The following is a 13452-nucleotide window of genomic DNA, read 5'->3' as shown; positions in this document are numbered from 1 at the left end:
TTTATTTTTTTATTTTGCAACTTTTGATACACATTCTACAAGTCTAAGCCATTTTTGGCACCAGAACCTTTATCTAGTAGGACTACTAAATATTTTTTTGAAAGAACGCCCTTTCCAGCCATTGTCAGATCCAGGTAATGTGCAACTAATGTTTTACCTTTCCAAAAGCATTTTTAGAAATGTTTTTTTTTTTTTTGTCTGTAGAAACTCAAGTTATTTGTTTAACATGTATGTTTTCAGTACTAACAGATTATGTCCATATATTACTGGTTGGAAAGGTAAAAAAGAGGAATATGCTGTCCACAGAAAGCAGTGTGAATACTGAAATACTAATTAATGTTAACCTGCAGAATAAGCAGAAGGAGAAAGTTCTTGAAAACCTTTGAGATTGTGAACATATTAATGGTAATCATTGTTTGCAATCGAAAGCACACCTTGCTTGCACAGGGAGGATTGAAACTGCTCATACATAAACCTAATCAAATTAATGGTCCTTTTCTTGAGCTTGTTTTGCCTCTTAGCAAATATGATGTCAGTCTCCACAAGCATGCATAAGAGGTTGGGGTCCTGAATAGTAAAATAAAAGCACAACACCCCTATAGTAAAGGAAAAGGTAGTTGGGTAACATTGTCAAGTAAAACTTCAGTCAATCACCAAAAATTGGTTTAGAGAAGCTGTTAAATTTGGTGTGGAAAAAGACAGCACACAAGATATTTCAGGGAGGAAACCATGTCAGCGTGAACAGTGAGGGGGAAGGGTTTTCTCTTATCATACATATTGCTAGTAGCACAACCAGAAAAAAAGCCTGTTTGGAATTGTCAAAGAACAGTTGGAAAAGTTCTCCTTGAGTGTTATTAATATTATTGGCTGCACATTTCATGGTGCTGTAAAATCTAATTGGAAGCTATAATGGGGTACAGCCCCACATTAAAAGATCATTGTGTGATTCTGAAGACATGTGTCGCTTTGCTCATGTTCTTAATCTGGTTAATAGTGATATCACACAGTGTGCCGCTCCTAAGAAATTATTCTTTGGACACTTTTTTGTTTGGACTAAACTGGTCTGTAAACTTGCCTCAGCAAGGGCAAGCACTGTAGACTTAAGATAACTGGTGATACTAGATAGAGAAGCAAGCCAACAGCCCCGCATACCACCTCTAATTCCATTGTAGACCAATCAAAGGTTTTGTGTACCATTTTACTGTATTACTTGGAACACATTCCAGGGGAAATGACAAATTGATTTAGACAAAGGGGTTATAATAATCAGGTGATTACTTTAGCATATCAACATGCAAGAAATAAGGATGGGAAAGAGTTGATGGGGCATAAGAAAAGGCAGAACAACACGTTTTAATTGATAGTTAACATTAGTGATGTAATTATGTATTTGGAATATTAGAGATTGTACTTACAATTTAGAAATTATCTTCCCTATTTGGTTACTTAAATCTTTTCACAATATTATATAATGATTTTAGATGTGTTTTAATCATTCCCCCAATAAAAGTTAATTATCTTTGGGCTGTAATGGAATTTTTCTTATTATTATAGATGCTGTGTAACCCCTCTTGTCTTTCCCTTTCCCGCCTTAATTTCCTTTATAACAGAATATATATATATATATATATATATATATATATATATATATATATATATATATATATATATATACACACACACACAAAGTATATAATTGTGTGTAAAAATTGGTTCATGATCCAATGATTGCCTTACACAGAGATAAGTAAAAGGATTTTTTCATGTGTACATTTTGGTGATGGACATTGAATGCTAGAACTGTACAAATTAATTTATTATCTGATACATTTTGGCTACTTGTACTAGTGATATAGGTTTAGCCATGTAATCAATCAATGTGTATATTCTTTTGCAGTATGCACAGTGACCAGCATTTTTACACACTAGCTATTTGCAGGAACAATTGTTTTCCTTGTGCCCAATTAAAAATGATTAAAAACAGGTCATGATTTCCTCCTGGACATGATATTCTGAAATCCCCTATTTTACTAAACACAGAGAGGGATCTAAGCAGACATTTCATTTTTTGATGGCATCCTTGATAAATTTGCTCATTCATTCTTCATTCTGCAAGTTTTTTTTTTTTTTAAAGATAAATACAAAAACAGATAATCATCCCAGTCCTGTAAGATGTCAGCAAACAGTAAAAGGAGGGGTTACATAGCCAGTAACAATTACATCTTAAAGATATTACAAAGGGGTTTGAAGTTGAGATTTTAAATAAAAATATCGTGGGTACAGTTAAAGAGCGCAAAAACTCCACATAACTAATAAACATATTAAGGATCTTATAATGCAATGGTATTAGCTTTTTATCACTGGTTATAATCCTCATCATACTTTGCCTGACAACATCCTTGATAAACAAACATCCCTATTCTCCTTAACTCCCACTAGAGAGACATTGTTAGTCAACAGAAATAATGTCAACATCTTGAGGAGTGGGTTTTAGAATACTTTCAGCTCATCATATTTAACAAAACTTGCTTGACCAATTAATGGTCATCCTGATCATACTTAGCGACAACTGCTTGACCAATTACTGTGTAGGTAGTTTTCCAGTTATCAGTTTCTTTGTTGTTATATACATCTTAGATGCTGTTCACCAAGCACAAATATGTAGTAATCAGGGGTAGTTATTTTTCTGAATATTTTTGTAAGATTGTGAAATGTAATTAATTTTCCAGCACTTTTTCTGAACTACTTTAATTTGCTCAGTCTTTAGAAGGAAAACTCCAGTTTCAATAATATTGATATACGTTGCTGGTAAATAAGCAGTTTCGTAATTGAATGTATAAATGGAATGTCCATAAATGTTTACAACTACCAAAAAACTTTAGCTTTTTACCATGGCAACTGTGTTTTTTTAGTTTGAAAATATGTCATATCTCCTAAAAACTACTGTAAATTCATTTACTGGCTTACTGCCTCTACCAGATATTTGAACAGAGCTTAGTCAGCACTATATCTTATTGCAACATTGGGACCCACCATGTGATAATATAAAAGCTGGCCCTCCAACTCAGAAAGTGTCTATTTTGTTATCTACACAATAATGCACAATATTATGTGTTAACATTTTTGCAAATAGTCAACTTAGACCATTTTTCCCTAAGCAAAGCTGGAATTTAACTGAATCAGGTAAATCATTTAAATAATGCTTGCAATTGCATTATTTCCCTTTCAGTTCTTTTTGTAGCTATTTTCATATTGATCATACATTTGGAAGGCCAAACCAACAATGAATTTGTGAAAGCAAAAAAAAAAAAAAACGAACAGATGCTGCTTTCGTTTTCTGCTTTTCTAGAGCCTATAATGTAAACAGAATGAAGCTATCACAATGAAAACTGCAGCAAGTTGTATTTTTAATACCGTACATAAAAAAAAGTATAAAAGAGTTAAAAAAAAAAAAACATTGTAGTATAGCCTGGCATTTATAATCACAGCTCTCATAAACTGGTCATAGACACCAGAGGATGCCTGAATTTGCAGATACAGTCCAAACAGAAATTTGTGTCTACAGCATGTTTTGCCTCTGGAGCAAGAAACATACTGAAGACACATCCAAAATCAGATTTTCAGAGGTAAAAGAGTCACATTGGCTACTTCATAGACATTAGATTGAAAATGGCCACACTAAACTACTGAAGTATCATCGAATGTCTATCTTAACTTATAGTACAATCCTGTTATTAGTCAAAAGAAATTTACAGCTTAAAATAACACCCTCAACCCATTATGATGTTACTGTAATTCAGAAGTAAAAAACACCTAAATCTTATAGACAGATAAGATAGAAAGAATACATTTTATAGAATAATATTTATGATTCTGAGACCTTCTAATTCTTATCCGCTAAACTAATTATTAACATTGGTTTCAATTCTACATAAACAAGAATGTACAATAAAAAACAGAATACTGCTAACTAGGAAACACAGGATGTTATTGTTACATTATTATTATGATTATGATTCAGAATTTCTCTTTATTGTCATTTCTCAACAAAGACCAGAGTTTAGGTGTGCAAAACTAGTTCATGCTGAACAGAATTCTAGTTTCCAAGGTAAGCAGATTAGGTTTTACTGTAAATGTGCTATGAACCCTATAATCATAGATAGCTTAAGTGTCTACACACAGAGATTTGCTGAGCCATTGATCCATGACACTTGCAGTATATTGAGGTGTGTGTAAAGATTACTCAAAGCAGAATATAAGTTAAATAAACTGTAGAATTTAGAAACAGTTGTTCAAAAAAACTCTTGAAAGATATGGAGAGATGGTCTTTCCCATCTTCATTTAAGATTTCCTTCCATTACGATGAATGTTCAGAGATTTTGGGGTTGATTTAGTAAAGGCAAACAGGATGTTCACATTGCAAGAGAAGTTGCACTTTGCAAAGGAGTTTGCCCCAGAGCTTGCTGAATGTGGTACAATTGCCAATCATGGGAAATTTTGCTTGCGCATGATTGGATGAAGGAAGTCCGTAGAGCTTTGACTCATTCACAAAGCTTTGCGGCAAATTCCCTGGGAAAGTGCATCTTTCTTAGCAGAGTGAAAAGCTTATTTGCCCTTAGTAAATCAACCCCTTTCTATTTATTTAGAATGTTTCCAATCTAAATCCAGAGATCTGACCTTATCTTTCTAAAATATATTGTTACAATTATTTTTGGTTTGACAAACAGCCTGGGGTTCATAAGCAGATTTTATACCCTTAAAAACCAAGGAAACATAGGAATCCTGGATCCCATAAAATATTTTCATGCAACAGTTGGCTAACTAATAATATTCCACTCTTAAAACCCTTGTCCCCCATAGACCACATCAGATCACAATCGGCTATCCCCAAGCCAATTGAGCAGCCAATGTGACTCCCATCAAGGAGTAGACCAACCATTATGTGCCCATCCCTTCCAATATCTCTCAGTCTCTGGGACTATCTTTACAACAGACACAAATTCAAAGCCTCTCACAAATCCTGCTTTCAACTGAAACTCATGGTACACCAATCAAGGACACTTTAGAATAGCTGACCTGTGCAACAATCAAGGAATGCTACTGAGGCCACTCCTGGAAGAAAAACTTGATAACCCTCAGCTTTTAAAAGAATGGCTTATACAATTAAAAAAAAAAAATGAGAACAGGACCTGGGGGAGCAGATAAAATTGGCAGAATGGCATACACTTGCAGTTAGGGCATCTATTACATTCTACGTTTTTAATGGTTGAAGCAAGTTATAAGGAGTTAAGGTATATGGTTTTATTCTGATTAGCCTCCTTTGCACCTGATGCTTCACCCAATTGCATATATGGTGGTCTTGCCCAAAAGTCAGATGATTCTGAATTAGGATATATATTTTCATATATTCTTTCAACCCCAAAAAATCTTAGCAAGTCCACATCTAAAGTATTGCTAAACAGGTTTAGTGGGGAGATTCCTGGACCATTCAGGAGGCTAAGATCCATAATTTTTTAGCAGCTAGAAGTTTCATAGCCAGATCATGGAGGGTATATTCTATCCCATTTGATATGGTGAGAGCTAAACTCTCCTGGATAATAATCAATGCAAAATGATCTTCAATACTAAATGACAGGAGGCCATCAGGAGAGTCTAGGACCCATGGATTCAATACTTTTAGGGACACATTGAGACGAATGAGCAGTCAGCTCTGCAAGACAGAAACAACCTTTCTGACTAATTTCCTTTTCTTTTTTTTTTTTTTATCCCATTATATTGTATTATCCCTAGTGGGTTCATTACTTTACAATTACAATTATATCTTACATTATTTTAACATAAGTGCAGTGGTTTTATGTAACTCTGTGGGGTTGATTTACTAAAACTGGAGAGTGAAAATTCTGGTTCACCTGTGTATGGTAGCCAATCAGCTTCCAATTCCAGCTTGTTCAAATAAGCTTTGACAACAAACCTTCAAGCTGATTGGTTTTTATGCAGAGCTGCCACAGATCAGCAGAAAGGGCAAAAGAACCGCTCCAGTGATAAGGTAATCCCAACCATCAAAATAAGGTGCAGCAAGGATCCGCAGTCCAGGCAACTGTAATGTATAGAGAGAAATAGCCGCACTCCAACTTGAAGGTGAAAAATATAAAATCTGTTTTATTCGTATCCAAAAGATAAAATCAATTCAAAGTGTATCCATAATACAGTCAGAGACAAGAGATGAACGCATAGTAGTTGACGCGTTTCACGGATAAACGTCTGCTTAGTCGTAACCTTCAAGTTGGAGTGCGGCTATTTCTCTCTATAAATTTTATGCAGAGCTGCCCCAGATTTTGCACTCTCTGGTTATAGTAAATCAACCCGTGTGTCTGCCATGGAAGGGCAAGGATAAATGTAGACCATTGATGATAGACTGACTTAGTTTATATGTAAGAACGGTGGAGACACACAGACTATGCTAAATTCTTGTAAACCTTATTTTTCCTAATTATAATGGGAATGCTGAATAATGTAACCACACTGGTTTTCTATATAGGCAATCTTATTTTTTATTGGGAAAGCTTTATAAGAATTATTGAAAAATATTTTTTTAGAAACAGTCACTTATTAATTTTATAAAGAAAATGATATTTATTCATAATATTTTTGTAACTTACCTTGTACGCAGGTTCTCAGGTACTGGCTCTCCATCATATACAGACAAAACATCAAAGTCTTCTTCTAAGGCAAATGAATGGAACCACAATTGTATTCGATTTTTAGCTTCTGTACTAATTGTCCACGTGCAGTTGGCATAATTTGGATATCCGTATGGGAATCCTGGACTTTCTACTGTTCCATTGGGCTCATGTAGATTGAAACTACAGTTCTGACCTGAGGGAAGAATAAAAAGAAAAATAATGTAAATAAAAGTAAAGTAGAAGAAGACACATTATGATATATAATGTTACAAACACAAAGCAGTGATTGCAGTTTGTAAAATCTGACAATATCAGACAGTACTGCATCTAGTTGTGTGACAAATGAATCAAATATTCCTCACTGCTAGCCATGAATAATTCCTTACATCAAATCACACGTTTTCTCAACCTGTAATGCATATAATGCATATATTTTTTTTAAAATAAAGCACCTAAACAACAGATTGTCTCATATAAAGCTATGTATGCATGCAAAACATTCCAAAATCACATCTGAGTATTTCATATTATTAGCTTAGAGCAATACACTGTTACGTCAGTCATCTCAGGCTTACGTGAGGCAGAGATGAGTCCCCAGCAGTGTTCTTAATGGACAGAAGAAGGATTTGTATAAGAACATATCATCCCCCATATCCACAAATTAATCTCAGAATACCTTCAGGTATGACAGGCCTCCGAAAATACTTTATGTAGTTTAGCTGCAATATGGTCGTGATTTGTATCTTAGGCTTATTGTTCTTTTAGCTGTAATCCATTTATTCATCAGCTTTGTTGCTACTATGTTGAAAAAAAAAAATAATAAAAAAAAATATATCTATATTATATTATATTATATATATATATATATATATATATATATATAGCTGTGTCACTGGCTAATATGGCAGTCTAGAAAACAGGCACAATGGTGTATGTATGTGCTGGCTTCTTAGGAGTATCATGGTTAAAGGTCAGTGCCCTACCCGCCCAAGGGGGTCAGTATCTGTTGGGAGCAGAGAGAGGTGCACATCTGCAACATGCTGTCCAGGACAGGACAGACAGAGGCACGAGCCTGTGAAGGACATAGCAGCAAGGAGCTGCAGGATAAGAGACCGGCTGACAGAGGTACAGAAGTGCACATGCACTGGGATATGTTTGATGGTCAGGAGAACCAAAGGTACTAAGTGTGAGCAGTCAGCCAACGTTCACTTTGGTTTGATTTGACATGTCAAATCGCATGTCAAATGGAGCCAATTGGCAATGGCACCGTCCCAAATTGTGCGACGCCAACTTTGCGGCACTGCACCGATTCCCAAAAGTAGTTTCTGTAAGGGGGGGGGGGATTTCTATGGATATCTGTGCTGGAACCTGCACAGATGTCTGTGAAATTGCACCCATAGTCGGACTGAAATGCCGGCTTGAAATTGTGCGAGTTCGCCTGAACTTGCACAATTTCAAAACGGCCTCAGTGTGAACCTAGGCTAAAGCTTCAAAGAGAGTCAGGAGGCTAAATACTGTTTTATTTGGTTGTTGGTAGAAACCCCTGCATGGGCAACTGATTATCTGTCTGTGGAACTTTTTCTATGATGTTTTGCACTACCAATGAGCTACAAAACCCCCAACTTGTTACAATATGTATAGATATTTAGAACTACCATTATCTTAAATTGTATAATAGAAAACACATTGTGCATCAGATAAGAGGCTTAGATAAGATTCTTACATAAGAAGGAACAAAAAAATTAGAATGCTTCTTGGAAGAGTGTTTATGTTATCTGGGAATGTAGCTATTTCCTTAAAAAGACCTCTCCACTAACGTATAAAAAATTGTAAGCAAAAGCACAAAAAAATCAAGTATTTCACATGCTTACCCATGGTGTTTTTTATTCACTTGCAATGTGCTTTTGAACTTGCTAGAAAAGTGTGCTACTCCAGAAAGCGCCAATTTTCAGCTTCCTCTCTCCTTGCATTTCAGAGCCTTCTCATCAACTGTGTCTAAATACCGTCTTTGGTGGCCCTGCTTCTCCACCCCTTTCTTCCCCTCCTTATATAACCTTTAATTTATCTTGGGGAGGAAAGAAGGTGATGTAATTTTCTGTTTCAGTGGCAGCTCTGAGGCTATGGATATAACATCCAAGATGGTGGTGCCCAGCAGCAGTTTCAGGGCATTTAAAAAGCTACCCAAGGGAAATGTTTACAGGTAAAAATGTTATAAAAAGTTAAATGTACAAATAGTCTGAGAAGATTTTTGTTTAGGGGTCTGGTGCCAGAGTCCTTTTAAACCAAGTTAAGGTTTATTGCATCAAGAAGAGAAATAAAATGGCTTCATGATCAATAAAAGGAAGACAAAAAATGTGAGGTTTAAAATATTAATTTAAATATTGACTGGCAGGCTTGGTCAGTGAGCCCTAAAATATTTGATGTCTGGGGGAAGGTGGTAGCTTGTTGGAAGGGACACTGAATGAATTATTTATCTTAGTTATTTCACATACTGCATTGTGTTAGTGTACCCAAAACAGAAAGCATTATTAATCATTGTAAACTACTCTAAATAATGCCATGGACACAAGATAACAGTGATCTATATATATATATGTGGGTATCTGCAGATGCTGCAAGCCAGCTGCTATTAGGGGCAGGTGAGGCCAACAGCATCTTCTCTACTTTGTGTCAATGTCAACCTAGCAAGTTTTTGGATATCATAGTCTGAGGACAGTCAAATAATGCACCCATGACCATTTGCTAAAGTCTATGGTAGCGTTAGCATGGAAAGAATCTGGCAATTACTGTACCTAGACCAGATTTTTCTCACATGTTGGGCTCCTTGTTGCACACATTTACAAAAATGTATGTTTAACCCTCAGTTTTTATTGATATTAATATCTTAACCACTTAAGCCCCAGAGGATTTGTCTGCTAAAAGACCAGGGTTTTTTTTGCGATTTTTTACTGCGTGACTTTAACAAGCAATTGCACGGTCGTGCGACGCTGACCCTAAACGAATTTGACGTCCTTTTTTTCCCACAAACAGAGCTTTCTTTTGGTGGTATTTGCTCACCTGTGCGATTTTTTGATCATGCGCTATAAACAAAAAAAGAGCGTCAATTTTGCAAAAATAACAATATTTTTCACATATTTTTATATGAAATTCCCCCAAAAAAATGTAAAAATCAAAATTATTTTAACATTTTCGGCCAATTTGTTTTATGCTACATATGTTTGGTAAAAAAAATTGCAAAAAGTGTATTTTGATTGGTTTGCGCAAAAGTTATCGCGTTTACTAACAAAGGGAAAGATTTTTGTAATTTTTGGTGTTTTTTTTTTTTAACGCATAATGGCGGCGATCTGCGAATTTTTTTTGTGGTACTGCGACATTGCGGTGGACAGATCGGACCCTTGACTGACATTTTTGACACTTTTGGGGTTACCAGTGACATTACTGCAGTAATCAGTGCTATACATATGCACTGTTACTGCAAAAAATGACACTGGCAGGGAAGGGGTTAACTGTATTGGAGAGGGAGGGGTTAAGTGTGTCCTAGGGGCATGTTTCTAACTGTAAAGGGACATGGCTATTGGTGTAAAAACAAAGATCAACAGTCCTACATAGTAGAACCGTCTGATCTTCATTTTTACACAGGGAAGAATGACAGACGGCTTGTTTACATAAGTCGTCCACCTTTCTCCCTTCACCGGAGCGATCGTGAGTGACCGACGATCGGGTCCGCCGGTCACACGCACTGACTTGTCAGTGAACGAGCCGGGGCGGGCGCCCGCCCGCCCGCAATTGGCTCGCAAGTCAGTGACAGGCGAGTGACGTACCCCTACGTCACTCTGCCTGGCCGGGGCTGACCGCCGCAGTATGTAGTCGTGCGGCGGTCGGCAACCGGTTAAACATTATTGCTATCAATTACCATTGCAAAAGCATATACAGATTTTTGTACACTACATGCAGCATAATATGCACTTTACCACACCTTACCAAAACACATAGGGATTGATTCATTAAAACTGGAGAGTGCAAAATATAGTGCAGCTGTGCATAGAAATCAATCAGCTTCCACGTTTTGTTTGGCAAAGCTTAAATGAACAGGCTGAAGTTAGAAGCTAATCGGCTATCATGCAGAGCTGCACCAGATTGTGCACTCTCCAGTTTTAGCAAAACAACCCCAAAGTGTTTGAAGCCAACTATACTGTACCCATTTACATGCAAAGAAGAAGACAACATCTATAAACAACTCATGCTAATGATTAAAGTGGAAGAAAAGCCTAACATTAACTATTCTTTAAGATATTTGCTTCCTCCTCCTTCTACCTATCCTGCATACCCTGTGAATAAAAGATATGCGTACTTACCTATATTTAACCTGCTCTAGTCTAAATCATGTGATCACGCAGCTCCAGCTTCCCTGTGTCAGTGAGCAGCCGCTGCAGGGGAGAGGACTGAGCAGCGTCAATGGCTGGGCCATGGGAGCGTATGGGTGACATCATGGCTCCCAGAATTCACAGCCATTGTCGAGTGCTTCCCTACACTGGGAAGCCAGGGCTGCAGGATCCCGTGACAGGACTGGATTAAATAAATAAGTACACAGACATTTTTTACATGGGGTATACAGGATAGATAGGAGGAGGGAGAGTGAACATTTTTAAGAACAGTTGTGTTAGCTTTACTACCACTTTAGAGTATTAACGTGTATATCTGGGGAGATTTAAAAAACAACTCTGCGACACATGCACATTTCCGCTTCTTTATAACTTTAGATCAAATATGAAACAGACCTTACTGATATATCCACATGCCACCCAGGCCAATTATGATATTTCTCTCCTACATGTAAAAATCTTTATTTTATTTGCTATAAAAATGCTTAGGACCTTCCAAACATTATATATATATATATATATATATATATATATATATTTTTTTTTTTTTTTTTTTGCAAGCCGAGGCCCTAGAGAAAAAAAAAGGTAGGTGTTGCCATTTTTTATATCACAAAATATTTGTGCAGTGGTTTTTCTAACACAAATATTTGCAAAAAAATATAAAAGATAATGCTGGGAAAATAGATACCTAACATGTCAGGCTTTAGGTTTGATGGAATTGCACCAAACGTCAGGGCGGTGGTGGTGGTGGTGGTGGGGGGGGGGCAGAGTTGATTTAAAACCATTGTGCAAAACCATTGCACAGAGCACTTTTTTTACAACTTTAATTTGGTAAATATTTCCCTTTTTAGTCCTTATTTTGTGTAAATGTGAACATTTCCTTGAAGATTGTTGTACAACCCAAGACAAATATTTAACCAAAGCAAAACAAATTAAGTCCTATTTTTTGCATCTGTGAATTTGAGAGAGGGCGGAGAGGTCTGTCACCATTGTTCTTATATTTCTGTTGATATACTAAAACTGGAGAGTGCAAAAACTGGTGCAGCTCTGCATAGAAACCAATCAGCTTCTAGGTTGTTTTGTCAAACAAGCTGAAGTTAGAAGCAGATTGGCTACCATGCACAGCTGCACCAGACATTGCACTTTTCAGTTTTAGTAAATCAGCCCCACTGTATACATTTTTAAAAACCTTGATTATATATATATATTTCCTGCAGTGAGCTGACAACACAGTGCTTCTTCCAGATTAAATTCCAAAACAAGCCTTCTCTGCCCTATTTATATTTTATATATCCCTCTGGTGCAACTTTTACTGCCTCATGCATGTTTTTTCATCTGCTCCTAGGGAAGTCTGCCGTTTTCTTTTTTCCTGCCTCTAAATGCCCCTGCATGTTAACCTATGTGTCCATGTACACATAGGCTTTTAGAGGAGTTTAGAGGTAAGGGCGTTTAGAGACTGAGAAAAAACCCCACTATGACTCTGCCAGCACGTCCAAAAGCAGTAGTGTTTTGGCAGAAAAAAATTTGAAATCTGTTAACATGTCCAAACGCATATAAATGCGTGTTAACACTAGGCGCATTTAGCACTTTGGTGTTAATTCATTTAGATGGGCAGAATAAGTTATTATTCCGGTCAATGAAATCAATTAGCATTCAAACAAGTTTACAAGCATTAAGAGTTTTTTTTTTTTCTGCCAGGTGGCCAGGCCTCTAGGAGAGATAGATAAATGTTGAGTGTGCATGAGACCCTAAATAGTAATACATTTATTGAACTTAGACCACCTCTGCAGGGTGTTTGAGAGACCCTATAGCCCTCCTGGATCAGCTGGCATTTGGAGCTGTGACTTCTGAAACCCCTATTTCTAAACCAGCCTTTTTCAATCAGGGTTTCCAGGCACCCTGAGGTGCCTTGAGGCCTCTTCAGGGATACCTAACAATTGTATACAAGGCAGCAGGTGGATGACGCCTGCCTTTTAGTTACACAAAGCCATTGGTTTTCAATATGCACCAATACTACCTTCTAGCTGCCAACCTCCTAACGACCAATTACATCATCAGTTGATAAGGAGGATGTCAGCCACCTGCAAAGCATCCTTGTTTGAACCTCCCCTACCTCTCTCTATCAGCTTTGGGGTCACATTAGCTGAGTGATGGAGAAAAACTTAGGAAGAAGAGAAACATTGGAATACTAGTCAGTACCATTTGGCACATCTTACGTTGGATCTCATATGTGTGTGGATGTTGCTGCATTATTAAAACAATTAGAATAGTGTTTACCTTTTAGAATGGGGTGCCTCAAGACTGTCCATAATTTTAAAGGGTACCTCGAGACTGCCCATGATTTTGGAGGGTGCCTTGAGATTGTCTATAATTTGAAAGGGGGGCCT

General features: G+C 36.9%; 1 protein-coding gene across 2 annotated transcripts in view; it reads right to left on the bottom strand.

The window, feature by feature from the left end:
- Positions 1–13452, bottom strand: part of CSMD2 (CUB and Sushi multiple domains 2) — a 1446274-nt gene that overhangs the window by 1248765 nt on the left and 184057 nt on the right. For both annotated transcript variants that reach the window (XM_082247591.1, XM_082247592.1), the window contains exon 2: positions 6660–6876. In XM_082247591.1, coding sequence (XP_082103717.1) covers positions 6660–6876 — 217 coding nt within the window. The remainder of the gene's footprint in view (positions 1–6659; positions 6877–13452) is intronic.

This window comes from Pelophylax lessonae (assembly GCF_965119305.1).
Source record: "Pelophylax lessonae genome assembly, chromosome: 2".
NCBI classification, from domain to species: domain Eukaryota; kingdom Metazoa; phylum Chordata; class Amphibia; order Anura; family Ranidae; genus Pelophylax; species Pelophylax lessonae.
Note: the sequence above shows the minus strand (reverse complement) of the source record. Positions and strands in the feature narration are given on the sequence as shown.